Source organism: Cryptococcus depauperatus, chromosome 2 (genome assembly GCF_001720195.1).
Source record: "Cryptococcus depauperatus CBS 7841 chromosome 2, complete sequence".
Classification (NCBI taxonomy): Eukaryota; Fungi; Basidiomycota; class Tremellomycetes; order Tremellales; family Cryptococcaceae; genus Cryptococcus; species Cryptococcus depauperatus.
Window position 1 is genome coordinate 1,460,380 of NC_089469.1, and position 13,571 is coordinate 1,473,950.

The 13,571-nt window shown below is 44.6% G+C and overlaps 7 protein-coding genes across 7 annotated transcripts; 3 read left to right on the top strand and 4 right to left on the bottom strand.

Moving 5' to 3' along the window:
* Nucleotides 1–109: 109 nt before the first annotated feature.
* On the bottom strand, nt 110–1,484 carry L203_101856 (NAD(P)H:quinone oxidoreductase, type IV; the record flags this gene model as incomplete). Its single annotated transcript, XM_066211287.1, has 7 exons — nt 110–160; nt 208–368; nt 416–655; nt 701–756; nt 806–931; nt 984–995; nt 1,462–1,484. 7 exons carry the CDS (start codon nt 1,482–1,484, stop codon nt 110–112), a joined length of 669 nt encoding a protein of 222 aa, XP_066067384.1.
* A 793-nt stretch (nt 1,485–2,277) lies between these two features.
* On the top strand, nt 2,278–2,822 carry L203_101857 (uncharacterized protein; the record flags this gene model as incomplete). Its single annotated transcript, XM_066211288.1, has 4 exons — nt 2,278–2,412; nt 2,482–2,586; nt 2,656–2,701; nt 2,755–2,822. The coding sequence occupies 4 exons, from the start codon at nt 2,278–2,280 to the stop codon at nt 2,820–2,822; spliced, it is 354 nt and encodes a 117-aa protein (XP_066067385.1).
* A 387-nt stretch (nt 2,823–3,209) lies between these two features.
* On the bottom strand, nt 3,210–4,694 carry L203_101858 (uncharacterized protein; the record flags this gene model as incomplete). The annotated part of the gene is made up of 6 exons (XM_066211289.1): nt 3,210–3,214; nt 3,269–3,634; nt 3,682–4,011; nt 4,060–4,368; nt 4,419–4,487; nt 4,538–4,694. 6 exons carry the CDS (start codon nt 4,692–4,694, stop codon nt 3,210–3,212), a joined length of 1,236 nt encoding a protein of 411 aa, XP_066067386.1.
* A 2,381-nt stretch (nt 4,695–7,075) lies between these two features.
* Nucleotides 7,076–7,433, bottom strand: L203_101859 (uncharacterized protein; the record flags this gene model as incomplete). Its single annotated transcript, XM_066211290.1, has 3 exons — nt 7,076–7,181; nt 7,250–7,359; nt 7,431–7,433. The coding sequence occupies 3 exons, from the start codon at nt 7,431–7,433 to the stop codon at nt 7,076–7,078; spliced, it is 219 nt and encodes a 72-aa protein (XP_066067387.1).
* Nucleotides 7,434–7,706: 273 nt separating this feature from the next.
* On the top strand, nt 7,707–10,642 carry L203_101860 (uncharacterized protein; the record flags this gene model as incomplete). Its single annotated transcript, XM_066211291.1, has 11 exons — nt 7,707–7,832; nt 7,883–8,138; nt 8,193–8,248; nt 8,301–8,429; nt 8,482–8,614; nt 8,663–9,026; nt 9,078–9,389; nt 9,439–9,512; nt 9,569–9,693; nt 9,752–9,901; nt 9,956–10,642. 11 exons carry the CDS (start codon nt 7,707–7,709, stop codon nt 10,640–10,642), a joined length of 2,412 nt encoding a protein of 803 aa, XP_066067388.1.
* Nucleotides 10,643–10,988: 346 nt separating this feature from the next.
* L203_101861 (uncharacterized protein) lies at nt 10,989–12,370 on the bottom strand (the record flags this gene model as incomplete). The annotated part of the gene is made up of 5 exons (XM_066211292.1): nt 10,989–11,081; nt 11,137–11,730; nt 11,781–11,876; nt 11,934–12,091; nt 12,184–12,370. The coding sequence occupies 5 exons, from the start codon at nt 12,368–12,370 to the stop codon at nt 10,989–10,991; spliced, it is 1,128 nt and encodes a 375-aa protein (XP_066067389.1).
* Nucleotides 12,371–12,592: 222 nt separating this feature from the next.
* Nucleotides 12,593–13,492, top strand: L203_101862 (uncharacterized protein; the record flags this gene model as incomplete). Its single annotated transcript, XM_066211293.1, has 1 exon — nt 12,593–13,492. One exon carries the CDS (start codon nt 12,593–12,595, stop codon nt 13,490–13,492), a length of 900 nt encoding a protein of 299 aa, XP_066067390.1.
* Nucleotides 13,493–13,571: the final 79 nt, after the last annotated feature.

A 13,571-nucleotide genomic window follows, 5' to 3' on the forward strand; every position in this document is an offset into this window, starting at 1 on the left:
CGAGCCAGAGAATGCAACTTCAATAGACATCTTGTTGCATTTTAAATTCCTCTACTTTAATAAACAACCGACCGGTTGACTATATATACTCTTCGATTCTCCAATGTGTCTAAGCCACAGACTTGCCTTTGACAAAGGTGCCGACAAAGTTGGAAAAGTACTGACGTTTGTCAGTTTTGGCAGCAAAAAGAACAAGAAGATTCTCACCTTGCCCTGGTGTGCAGCGAGCTTCAAGTCATTGGCAGTAGGCTGCTTTGAGCCATCAGAAGCGGTGATGGTGGAAGCTCCATAAGGAGCGCCGCCCTGAAGCACGTCAGAGTCACCAACAGATGGGTCAGAGTAGCCGATGGGGACATAGACAAGACCCTCTAATCTCAATCAACGCAAGCACTACTGTTTCCGCATTTCAACCTACGATGAGCAAAGAAGGGGAAACTGGTGAGGGCCGTAGACTCATGGCCAGAGTGCTGGCCGGCAACAGAAGTGAACAAAGACACAAACTTGCCAGTAAGAGCACCAGCGGCCCAGAGACCACCAGTCTTGTCAAAGAAGGCAGAAACCTGGGCGGGAAGTCGGCCGTATCGGGTAGGAGCACCAAAAATGATACCATCAGCCTCCTTGAGGTCCGCAGGAGTGATGAGGGGATATTTGGGCTCTGCAGCCTATCAGCACTGTCCTAGCATGCTCTGCCATTACATACTCAACGAGGAGCCTGCGTGCATTTTGGTGAGAACATCGGCGGATAAAGTCTCTTCACTGTTGAGTTCAGCATCAAATCATGCCAGACATGCACATCAACACCAACATGAAATAAGGCTTGACGATAGCGCCGGTGGACTGTGCGCCCTTGATGACCTCCTCGGCGAGAGCAGCAATGTGGCCATACGTAGAGTAATAGGCAACGATGATGATGGGCTGTTTGGCGATAGACCTGCAATACAAGTGTTGGCAGACTAGACCATTGTCAACGAGAATTATCTCACATTTTTGGTAGACTGTTTCGTTTCGGATCAGTTTTCAAAAGAATATACAAACCAAGAAGAAGAGTTTGTCTCACCAGTATTTATACAAATGCTTGAATTACCGGAGTTTCTAAAAGTGTCCCGATCTCAGGGCAAGGCGTGAGAGTAGTGACTAATCATTAACATATAGTTAGGCGCGCGGACGTTGAGAGATAGGCATGAGGAATCTTATGGTAGATTTAAGCTCATAGTGTAGGCACAGGAGTGCTTCACTGAGTTGTGGATGATAAATACAATGTAAAATAGTATACATATATATATATTGTTAAAGTTGTTGATACCGCAAAACTAGCACTGGTCATGCATCGAAATCAAGTATTTCAAGTAAAAGTATTCTACAGTTAATCTATATACATCTATTTTCTTATCCTTGTGTTCTCCGTTGACGGACTTATCCTCCGTCTTTACCAGTGGCAGTGTAAAGTGCTGACGCACTTACACAGAGGTGGGTTTACAGAACATATATAAGAGTCGCTTGCTTGAGACTTGATTTGGAGGTTGGGCGAGTAATTGAGGCAGCCGATAGGTAAGGAGAATGGATGACTTAGGAAGAGTGCCAACGACAAAGCTGGTAAGTGTCGGAATAAGAATAAGTAATTGAATTGTGTATATGTATAAGTAGAATCCTAGAATGGCTGTGAACGGTTAATACCACGTGACTAGGAAAGCTTTACTCGTATCTACTTGGTAGCTTCTACTATTACTTTATTTTTTGCGTACACGTGCAGCCTATACAACAAACAACTCAACATCGACAGATCCACCTTCCAATAGTTAGATGCCCGTGTTAAAGACGAAATTGCTGCAACGAGTCACTATCCAATTGTTCATGCGTACGTCACTTGGGACAAGTTTTGGGAAGTGACATTAAATTTATCAACCGTTTGAGAGGGACAAGGCTAGGCGTATTGAACAGCCGTCTTAGCAATATCGCAACTGAACTGCCCATTGAAATGCTACTCGGCTGATCGCTGTGATACTGTCGCCTCGACTAGCAAGATTCCAGCACTTGCAGGGCATAAAATTGTGTGAGGCGAGATGAGAATGTAATCTGAAACGGGTTGCTGCAAAGATTTGATTCAAATGGATGGTAGAAACAACCATTATCGCTATGATACTGATTTTATAGTTGGCCATTCAAATTGATCCCGTTAATAGCTCAATACGTCATTGGCAATTCAGACGTGAATTTTCTACATTGAACTGAATTCTTCTTTTAGTATTGACTCTATATAATCTTTCAACAGAAGCGATAATGGGTATCTTTAACTGGCTCTCTTCATCTTCATCTGTTGTCCCTACAACAAATGACATTCCTAAACCCCGGTCTGACGCTTCTCTCAACGCTCCCCCGCCGGAAGAACACAACACTGTCGCTCAATTTATCCAAGTATGCTTCTGGTTTCTTGTTTGCTGTGACTAAGGAATGCTGATAAACGCGTTTTCTCTGCGCTGGTAGGAGTCGCCAGGTGCTAAATATTACTTTGATTCTCGAAGAAATGACGATCTGGCAGACACAGAATTGTGCAGAATGACTGCCAATGGTGGGAAAACCTGCATCAAAGTGAGCTTTCTCGATAAAGACGTCTATCCGGCATCAAAAGCAAGGAGCTGACTCGGGACATCGCGTTAGGTGGTTATGCAAAGCGCTGCTTTGTTCAAGAGCATGCAAGCATTAGGTACACATCCCTTGTAGACAAAGACAATATGGGTACTGATTGATGTGTCCAAGGATTTTACTGTGCACTTCCAGCAGAGCCGACGCGGACGCATATGGAATGCCACAGGATCCCTCGTTAATTAAGATCTCAGTCGCATCAAACAGAAGAGGAGGGAGTAGAACGGATGGAGTAGAACGGATGGAGTATGTGTAATGAATCTATGTCGATCAAAAGGATGATTGGCATGTACATATCCAAGCATCCCTTTAACTTTATTCAAACTGTTCAAGACTAACAAGCAACAGCTAAACTGGATCTTTTGCTCTTTTGAATAATATGCTTTGAGCTGATGGTTCAAATGGCGCTCATGTTCAAATGTGGGCATATAGGTATCCATACAAATGCAAGACAAGTAAACTTGAACCGAGTTTACAAGAATTTGACTAAAATGATTATAACGCACAACTCCAACAACATCACTACACTTGTTTTCTATGACTTATGTTTTTGACAAGATGACACTGATTCAAACTGACAGCCAAAAGTTAGCGATGGCGTTGTAGACACCAACAAGAGATGACTTACCCCTACTTTTTTTATCCGTCTGCATAGGTGGCAGATACAACTCTTCGGCAGCTTCTTCATCGTATTTGTGGCTCTCATTAGTTTTGAGGCTTGGGGACAAGTCATCAGTATTGTTTCGAGTCCATTGACTATTCTTGTCAAGTTTGGGTGTGGCAAGCATATCTTCCAGAGAGATTTCGACATCTTTTGGCGTGGTTGGAGAAAAGGGAACAGAACCGGTGGTAGAGGTGAAGGTTCCAGTGGCGTTGGATCGCGATTGACTAGTGTCAATGGAGCCAAGTTTGTTCATACGTGAACTGTGGTGCTCGGGTAGACAAGGGAAGATCTTGCGAACAACATTGTAATAGAAGCGCTTGGTCTCAGTACCTGCTTGTCGTCAGATGGTTACGACAATCCAAAAGGTGATGGCTTACTAGTAGCAAAGCACAGGAAGAAGACATAACTACAAGCTACGACGGTAAAGAATGACAAGTGGAGGGTAAGCTTGCCGGCAGGTTTCACAGTGTGAAAAGCAATGCTCTCAATTTTGGTGAGATTGTGTTTAGGAGGACCACGGTGGCCCATAGGCTGAGGTCCATTGTGAAAGGACATGAGATTGAAGATGGCTCGCAAACCACAAGTTCCGAGTTCAGCAAGAGTAAGGAACATGAGGCGATAGAATTGGTCACGGTTGACAGAGGCGTCTGAAGCAATCATCGAAAGCATCTGCTGACGACGAAGATGAATATTGACCAAGGCCATAACTGTACTGGTGTTAACGGACAAAACTACATTTTCAAGAGTTCACTCACCAGTATAGGTAGCACAAGCGGCAGCAATCAAGATGGGGACGATGGCCATCCAGATGACACCCCAAGTATTCCAGTAAGTGGCAGGAAGCGGACCAAAAGCCTCGACAATGTAGAATCTTCTGTCCATGTTGCTCAAGTGCAAAAGGACACCCACCACAGGAGCAGCAATACTGACGGTGATGTCAAAGATCTTGTGTCGGCGACGAGAGTTGTTGTCGTACAGAGGAGAGTGAGGCCTGAGGGAGGTATAAGACTCTAGCTGCTTGGCCAAGACGAGATGGGCAGTAGGCAAGGCAAAGTTATAGGCAACTGCAATAGGTCAGACCATACCCACCACTAATCAAACCGGCACAACTGACCAATAATGATGGCACTGATATCGCCCCAGACCTTGGCTCTCGGCACGGCATCGTCTGCCCATACGATAGCTACCAAGAACGTCAGCGCCGAGCCCAGCCCAAGAAAAGAATGGCCTGACAGTTAACGATGTGTACAAGATTGAGCCAGGCCATCCAAAAGATCATCGTCAAGGTCGCAATGTTACCCGTCCTCATATGCCATGGCAATGGATAGAGACACAACACGAATGCAATGATGGAGGGAGCAACATATTCTGGGTGAGTCAGACCAGCCATGGTGGTAGCCGTCGATACTGAAACAGGTGATACTCTGTAGCGAGTTGGAGGAGACTACCGGTATGAAGTGATCTTTCTGCTGTTGATGTGGACGGTGGAATGCTAATGAAGCTCCCTTTAAATATCTTTTTGCTGAAGCCAAAGCTGTTGGGATGTGAACGCCTTTGACGGAATCTCTGGCGATCAATCGCAGATTGACTATCAATCAGCCTGTCAGACGCCGAGTTGTGTTAACCACAACTCTCAAAGCCTGTACCGGCTCTCGTGTATGGTAATTTCGATTTGTATTGGATATATTAAAAGTTGTCCCAAGAGTAATTTAATCTTTAATTAAAGCTCCCTGTCAAAGGGTATGGGTCTACGAAAGACGAAAAGCGAATATGGACAAGACTATTCCGAATGCGACATCAAGCATCTTCCAGCCGCCGATGTACCCTGTGTGGGTGTTTGTTACGGCTGTGGATACGACACTGTCTGTGTGTTTTAAGCTGGTGTGTGTGTTTGTAGACATGATGGATGTCTACTTCCGACTGGTTGATGACAACTGTTGCCGGACATCCGACAGAAGCCATGTATCGGATCAATGTTCCCGAACCGCGCACGAACACGAGCTGGTTGATCGAACACACTAGAAGCTTTCCTGATCAAAGTGAATTTGAGTTTCGCGCGCCTTTCTGCCAAGTTGTCCCTGAAAGATTTCGGGAAGATAAGCAACAGAACGAGAACGGAAGCATTTTCGGAATATTGGAACCTCCTTGAAACATACGGACCCTGGCATCCGTCCAGCTCGCTAATGGCAGTGAGTGTCTATGGCTTCCATGGTTTGGTTTGGGTGTCTTGGCTGTGCTGTTCCCATGATGCCTGCAAGGGTACTGAAAAAAAGGATAGGCTGTCTGTGATGCAGGCAGGAAGCTCCGGTGGACGCCATACGGATCTGTGGCCGTCCTGTGAACAGGTAGTGAGAGGTCATTGACTCTACATCTCAAGCTAGTCGACAGCGCATGCCATCTCGTCTCCGCCGTGAGAGAGGAGAAATGGACGTTCTGTATGGGTGTCGGAAGAACTAGAGTGCTAAGCGCTGGTCTTTAAAAGTTCCCATGGAGTGCAAGCTGCTGCCAAAGGTTTCTCTTTGCGGGAGGCTAGGACTCATGACAAGAGTGGAATGGAGCAGCCATCACGCGGACGGACGCCATCTCTAGCTGCCTGTGTCTATGGCGGTGCTTGTCAGCGACTTTTGTTTCCGAGAACTGGGGAACCAAATAAAGGTGTACAGACTTTCGGAAAATAATAATGCCACGTAGGCTGCCTCCACTTTTACGGGAATGGATTTCTTTGCATGTATTGCTTTTGTGTTTTTTTGTTTTGTTTTGGCTATTTCGAGTTTGTGCGTCCACAAAGATGAAGATGAAGTGTAACGCTGGGGTTAATTGAGGTACAACTGGAGTCTGAAAGACGGATGAGGTGTGTGGCTCAAGAGTGTCTGCCAGCTGACCGTATATGGTGGCAATGATAGCTCCCAGGCTCATGTCTGTTGACCGGGCAAGAGTCCGGTAGATAATGGCGGTTTATCTGTTGTTTGTTTGCCTATGTAAGTCTAAGCCGGAATGCTTTAGAGCAAGCTGGGTTATGCCTGAATCGTTTTGCCATTCATCGGTTATAGGTAAATGTTTTTACTGAAAGTTTGATGCTGCTCTGCCGTGCGTTCCGTCTGTGGCTAGGATGTGTGGGTGTTTGCCATTGGATTCGCCGTGTTGCCAACGCAGAGATGCGTTGGGAATTGAGGTTGTGGTCCGGATTATCGCAAGACTACAGCAAAGCTGAGTTTGTCAAAGGATTGTTGAAGAGCCGGTCGACATAGGGTTGGTTTCAACTTGGATAGCAAAGCCGACTCAACAGACGTCGTGTGGCAGCGATTGACATTGCTGTTAGCAGTTTCACAACGAGGCGATTGTCATGATTCAAGGGCAAGTAAATTCTCTTTGGAATTCTTGGCAGTGAGAGCCTCAGAGAAGGGATTGCTTTGAACAGCCGATGATGGAGATGTGCGCTTTCCTTGGGTGTCAAAGCCAGCAGAAGCAAGTTGTTCTTGCCAAGAGCCTGGCCGTTTCTTAGCCGTCGCCAAGCCAAAGTTACCAAGCTATGCCTTGAAGATATGCCACCCGTAGGCTAGTCGAAATCCTTCCAGCTCCATGTTTGCATAGTTAAATGCATCAGCGAAAGTCTTATCAAATACCCACAAAGCTGGCACCCAACACCTTCCGGACGTAATCGAGTGTAATCAGTGTCATCTGCAAAAGAGTATCAAGTACATACAAAATATAGCTTCACTCCGTTGTTATCTACAAGTCACATACCCGTTTTCTGTTCATGTCTATACAAAATCATGATCCAAGTATTATTGTGACCGCCATGGCTATACAAGCCATTGACACATAAGGTGATAATCTTTCCCCTATCCTGGCACATTTGAAGAATAAGCCTAGAAATCTGTTTAAGGTATAAGTGTCTGTCATATTTGAAGCTCAGTCATAAGTGGGCCCAGATGGTCAACTCACCCCTCTCGATTACGATCAACGAGCCCGGGAGCAGCCCCTCTAATATAGGTGCATGTGCAGATAAGAAGAAGCAGGACGAGAAGTAGGGATTGAAAATTGAAAAGTGCAGACTGTGTATAGCTAGGATGTCAGACGGTGTTTATTGTCCCAGCCATCATATCATTAAGGACGATGAACGCACCATCTTGAACTGTGCTTTCTCTATAGCTGGATAGGGCAAGTCGAGGAGTTTTTACAAGTTGGATGAGGGTTGAAATTGCTTGCACCGTTTTTAATATCAGTTCCAAGTAGAATTAAAGTAACTGAAAGACGATAATGAAAGAAAAGAAAAAGAGAAAAAAGAGTGATGATGTGTAAGGTACCGCGGCGGATTTCTTTGAAGACAAGTTACAAAATATATCTTTCATTACAATTCTCTATTCTTAAAAGTCAAAAAGAGTACTAACATGTACTTATAATGAGTCAGTCAAGTAGGAAAGACCTCCAAACAAAGAGCAGCGCAAGCTTCAAGAAAAATACTGGCAGGAGCTCTAATGCATTTCCTTCAGTTCCAGCAGGCAAGAAGCTAGTCAGCTTGAGTGCTGTATGTCTGACAATTGCAATATCAAATTGTTGAAAGCTGATATAGACAAGTTCCAGTCAACTCTAAACTTCGGACCAAGCAACGGTTCTAATCTGCTAGCGAAAGATGATCAAAACAGAAGGCTTATGCCACCCTCAAGATCTGTATCACCTGTCAAGGTTCTTGGCATAGCATCAAGCTCACGTCCGAGTATCAGTAGAAGCAAATCGTTTGAGACGGAGAGCAAGAGAAGAGAAAACGAAATGGTTGAATCAGCAAGTAGCGATGAAGAAAGGAATGACAAGTCGAGAAAGCAGATGCCATGGTGTGAGTGAGCAGCTCATGCCAAGTGGATAATGGGTATTGAACTACAGAATACAGCAAACGCAGGCCAAGCTACTCAAATGTGGACGGATCTCTACGCTCCCATTACCGAAGTCAGTCCACCTGACAGTATCTTTACTTTGTTCTTGTTCACTTTCATGATAGGTTGAGTTGGCGCCAGGCAAAGCACGAATTCAAAAAGTCAAAACTTGGTTGCGTGAGGCTGTCTTTGGATGCGCTTCAGATATGTCTTCGCCCCCTGCTAGCGCTCGAGACAGATTACGAAAGTACAGGGTAAATCTTCCGTCATGGCCAAAGGATTACGGTAGCTTACTCACTCGTACAGCGTATTCTTCTTTTAACAGGACCTGCTGGAGTAGGAAAAACGACAACAGTAAAACTGGTCACGAAACAAATGGGTGTTGACATTATAGAGTGGGGAGAAGGTGTAGAGGAGAGGCAACTGGGAGGCGGAATAGGTATACCCATTTTACTTTTGTACCCAAGGTGGTTGACTTTTAGCACAGAATATGAATCATCAATGTCGAAACTGGTCTCTTTTCTCTCTCGCAGTTCTTATCCTTCCCTTTCTCTCGCCCATTCTCAATCCTCTAGCAAAACAATGCCATCTCAAAGACCTCGAATCGTCCTTCTCACCTCTTTACCGAACCTAGGCCATCTCCCAACCCGGGAAACATTTCATGCTGCTCTACTGGGATTTTGCCAAAATTACTCAAGTTCATCTTGTCCCATGGTGATCATACATAGCGATGCTGGTAGTGGCGGCCGTGCTGAGGAGAGCTGGATGGAAAAAGATCAAGGAGGGAGAGAAGGGTTTGGAGACGTGGTTGGGTACCAAGTCAAGAATGGACCTTGGTGCCAGGAGGTCGAGTCAGTCACCTTCTTGCTCTTTTCTTTGCCTTAAATTAACATATCGTGTAGCTTTCTACCAATAGCCCCAACATTCATGACTAGAGCACTTACACGCATCATTTCGTTATCCCTTCCTCCCGAAAAACAACCAAGCAAAGCCACAATACAGCTGCTAGTTCAGTCATCTAATGGTGTCCTTCGCTCAGCAATCAACTCGTTACAGCTCTTCAGTAGCGCAAGAGCAGTAGCCGACAGAAGCCAGCCGGGTCAAAAAAGGAAAGGCCAGGAAGAAGGACTGACAATGGGTGTAAGAAAGAAAGGCAAGGGCAGTATGGGCGGAAGAGGGGCAAAACTGGATGTTAGTTTGGAATTGAGAGCTATGTGAGTATTTGTGCAAACCTATCCACAAGCATTATTAAATTTATTTAAGCCTCGATGCCGTTACAAGAAAAGAGCAATCCTTGAATTTATTTCATTCTCTAGGCAAAGTATTCTATAATAAGCGTAAGTATTAAATGGCAAAAACGAGCACAATTTACAAAACTGAAAGGCTTATATAGGACTGGGTGACCCAAATGAAGAGGATCAAGAAATTTTATCTGCCATCGAAGCCCTGCCCCCAGATGAACCCTTGCCTTTGCATCTGGCCGAATTCGAACGCCGTAAATCTTTAGTCCAGTTGGATGTAAGACCTTTATCATCACCGTATATTTGATGGTCCAAATAATGACAAAAATAAATAGCAGTTCATACCGAGCATCCCTATCGATGCCTCATCATTCGCTCTTTGGGTGCATCAGTCATTTCCTTCATTTTGCGACAATATTGAACAGGTCTCAAAAGGAATGGACGAACTCTGCTCTGCAGACATTATGCGCACTGATAATGACATTGTACGTCTCTTATCTCTAGTTTGTTTATACGCTGATCAGCCGTACAACTAAAAGTGGCATTCATCGCCCCAGGCCATAGCTTATAGTCTCTATCTAACTATTCGAGGTATTCATATGGCTTTGCCTACCCCTGTAATACGTAGTACATATCGAAAAATTCTGAAGCCATCATTCTTCTCAAACTTTTCTCTTTTAAATGCCAACGAAGCCGCTCTGAACAGTACTAGGATATACCTGGAGAAGAAGAGTGCCAGAGAAGCGAATAGTCAAAATAACTGCCAAGAACTTCCAAGTCATGACATAAATGATGAAGGCAATATGTCAAACATAGCTGGAGGATGTAAGGGCTTGATGAACAAAGACACCATGAGCACTGAAATCATACCCATGTTGATCAAACTTCAAGTTCTATCCCAGCGTCCTCTCCTCCCGGCCACAGCCCAATCGCTTGTCTTACCCGTCTACCTTTCCTTGTCCGAATCTGTGCCCGTGTCTTCTCTCGAGTTGACAGCCAAATCAGATATGATGAGCCTTGATGAAAGTTATTTTCAAGAGGTTGAAGCAAGTGGTGATGATTTAAGGCATATTCAAGAACATGCAAAAAAGGCAGAGGAAGAAGTTTGGGATGAAGTGGATGTCGAGGATCAAGGAGAGAAAATGTATTTGTCGGACGATGATGTGACAGGAGAGATGGATGATTGGGATGAGTTAGATCCAAGATTCATGAAATGTACATCATGATCAGAAAGAGCAGCACAATGGGCTACTTGCCTCCATGCACATATAATAGATTTGGCCACCTCGTCTGCAAACTTGCGCTGTCTGCGATTTTGATGGGTGATTCATGCGTGCGTTGATACATTTGGCAAAACTATGACCAGCAAACCATAATAAAAAGTTTATCCAATCGTGGCTTCTCTAAATAGCCCCATAATTCCCAACAAGTTCCACGTCCTTATTCTCACATTGCTCTTGATTTGGAATCTGTACCGCAATTTTTTTGTCCCTTAAAGAGGAAATCCTTGCCCTTATGATGCTGCTACAGCCCTCATCGTCCCTTGTTCGCCTATTTGTGACCAGCTTATTATCACACAGGAGTTAACATTCCGGCAGCGATCATCTCTTCCTGGGTCATGGTAGAAGATTCAATCATGATACCAACGCCAAACTTGGACGCATTCTATCACAAACTAGTGTCAGCGAGAACTCTGAGCACTATCAACGCGAAGACTGACTTTAGCATGATCGATCTCGCCAGAGACAAGGAAAGCAAAAGCAGGAGTGAATCTCTGTTCAAGATACATACCGACCTTACCCGCACTGTCAATTTGTCCTCTAAAGGTGGCCATTCTGAAGTCATATTTAGCACCCAAGGTAGTCATAGCCTCTCTTTTAGCAGGACCAAGCATGGAGGCGGGCCGAAGAACAGTTTGGAAATCAAGGGCTACATCAACCTTCTCAGACAATTTTTGGTAGTACGTGGTTTGTATATTGCCATCAGGCTGCAAATGGAAGGTACCGGTCCAGCTAGGTGAAAATGGTGCAGGAACGCCGGGAGTGGTAGGTGTGAGAGCGGCAATAGGATTAGGCAAAGAAGTTAATTTGGCAACGTAAGAAGTTGCTGTCTGAAATAGTCCAGGTTCCGGATATTGCATGACAGTCTCGAATCCAAGAGAAAGGCGAGGGGAGATAGAATGTAGAAGGGAAGCCATGTGGATGCCAGTCAAGTCGAGCGGATTGGGGTTGATGGACTTCCATGAAAAAGTATAATGATCGCCGAGATGGTCATGTTCAAATTGGACCATAGTATGGCCAGGCTTGTTGGTTATCTGGAACACATCAGTCAAAACTACGACGCTATGTTATGTTTGATACTTACCTGAGCCTGAACTTTGGTAATATCTTGAGGAGACCATGTCTGATTGGCGCGCATATTTACAGTGCCAGTGCCATCAACTCCGCCTTGTAAAAATGTCTAATGTCCACCGTTCTGTCAGCTATCAGTAGCCTCCTGTCTGAGCCAAATACATACCTTGGCACTTGCAAAAATGGCACCAAAGTTGTAAGCTGCGGGCCGGGTGGTAGAGCCAAGGGAGAAGGAGTGGGTAAGCTGGAAGGCAGGGTTACCAGAAATGACCTTTGCTACATCTGCTCTTGCTCCATCAAACATCCAGTTTGCAAGATGCACCTCTAAATCTCCATCAGCCCTCGTCCCATTCAGTCATGATTCTTTCTTGGTTCCTGCAGTCAAGCAGAGCCTTCACTCTCATATTCAAACTCACGTTGCACATCTTTTGCCAGGTTCTCTACAGTACCCGGTTGGACCAAACCCATCGACTCTTTCCACCCATGGAACCTAGCATAAGTATTGTAGACCGGGCCGGAGACTGGATGAAACATGTTTGCAATGGTGTCAAGATAAGGCGTGAATGCACTTGGACCGGCCGGCTTCTCGTTAACTGTAGACATCCTTGCCTGCCTTTAAGGTGTTTTCTATCTTTATATATATATATATAGAAAGAAAGAAATGATTTCGTTTTTCTTTTTTTAAAAAAGAAGTTTAAAGAGATGGGACATTGCTGAGGAAAATCGGAATTTAATGGAATGTGGCACTTGAATTTCTATGATCATTTTTTATTTATTTACATCTATCTAAGTTTAATGTCATCTTCTTCATTAATATAGTTTAAAATGGCCTCCTCAAATGCTCCAGCAAATCAAGTACCCTCAGGAGAAGCTCTTGCCCTTTCTGCATCCATATTTACCTCTTCAATCGCGAATTGGATCCCTGCCAACTTTGGTGTCACAAAATCAGAATTGGAAAAGGTTGGCGACTTTGAGAGTGTCTTAAGGGAAGATAGAGGTGGTAGATTAGGTCTTGGTCATCCTCTATTAGACGATACAAAAAGAGCAAGCGGATCGAGGACGAATGGCTTGGTCGGTTTAAACAAAAAATTGGTTAATGAAAGAAAAGGCAAAGAACGTGAAGAGCCACCAAGATGTATTATCCCAACAATGGAACTAGACGAAGAGGAATCTCGTGCCAATTCTGTAGGCAGACAGAAGATAAAAGAGACCGCTTTCGACCTATTTGGGGGGAAAAAGAAACGGAAAGCCCCAGATGACTTGAAGATACATCCTCTGGCGCAACAGGATGAATCTAAATCACCCTCGTCTTCGCAACCTACAATACCTAAAGTCGTTGCATCGCTGTCCAAATCCGACGGAGAAGACGAAGACTCGGAAATACAGTCGCCACTTTTTCCTACCTCTCGCTCACCTTTGTCAGTACCATCCACACCACCACTATTGTCTTCTCCAGGTGGATCTGGTGTATTCCCATTCTCAGGACCTTTAGTTCTAGAATCGCCTGTGGCAAGAAAGCTTATAGAAGAACGGAAAGCTAGGAAAAGAAAAATTCCTGAAGACAAAGAACGAGAACGAGAGAAGATGATTGAAGGAAAGGGTAAAGAGGAAAGTGCTGAAAGTGTCGGAACGCCTACAAAAGGAGAGAAAAAGAGCAAAACTCAATTGCGAAGGGAAGCAAGGAAACGAATGAAATTGGCTCAACCCCAGCAAAATGGAAATTGATAATATATAATCTATTTTGTTATGATGCTGTATACTGAAATCTAAAGAGGGATACCAACAATCCCATACCCGGAACACT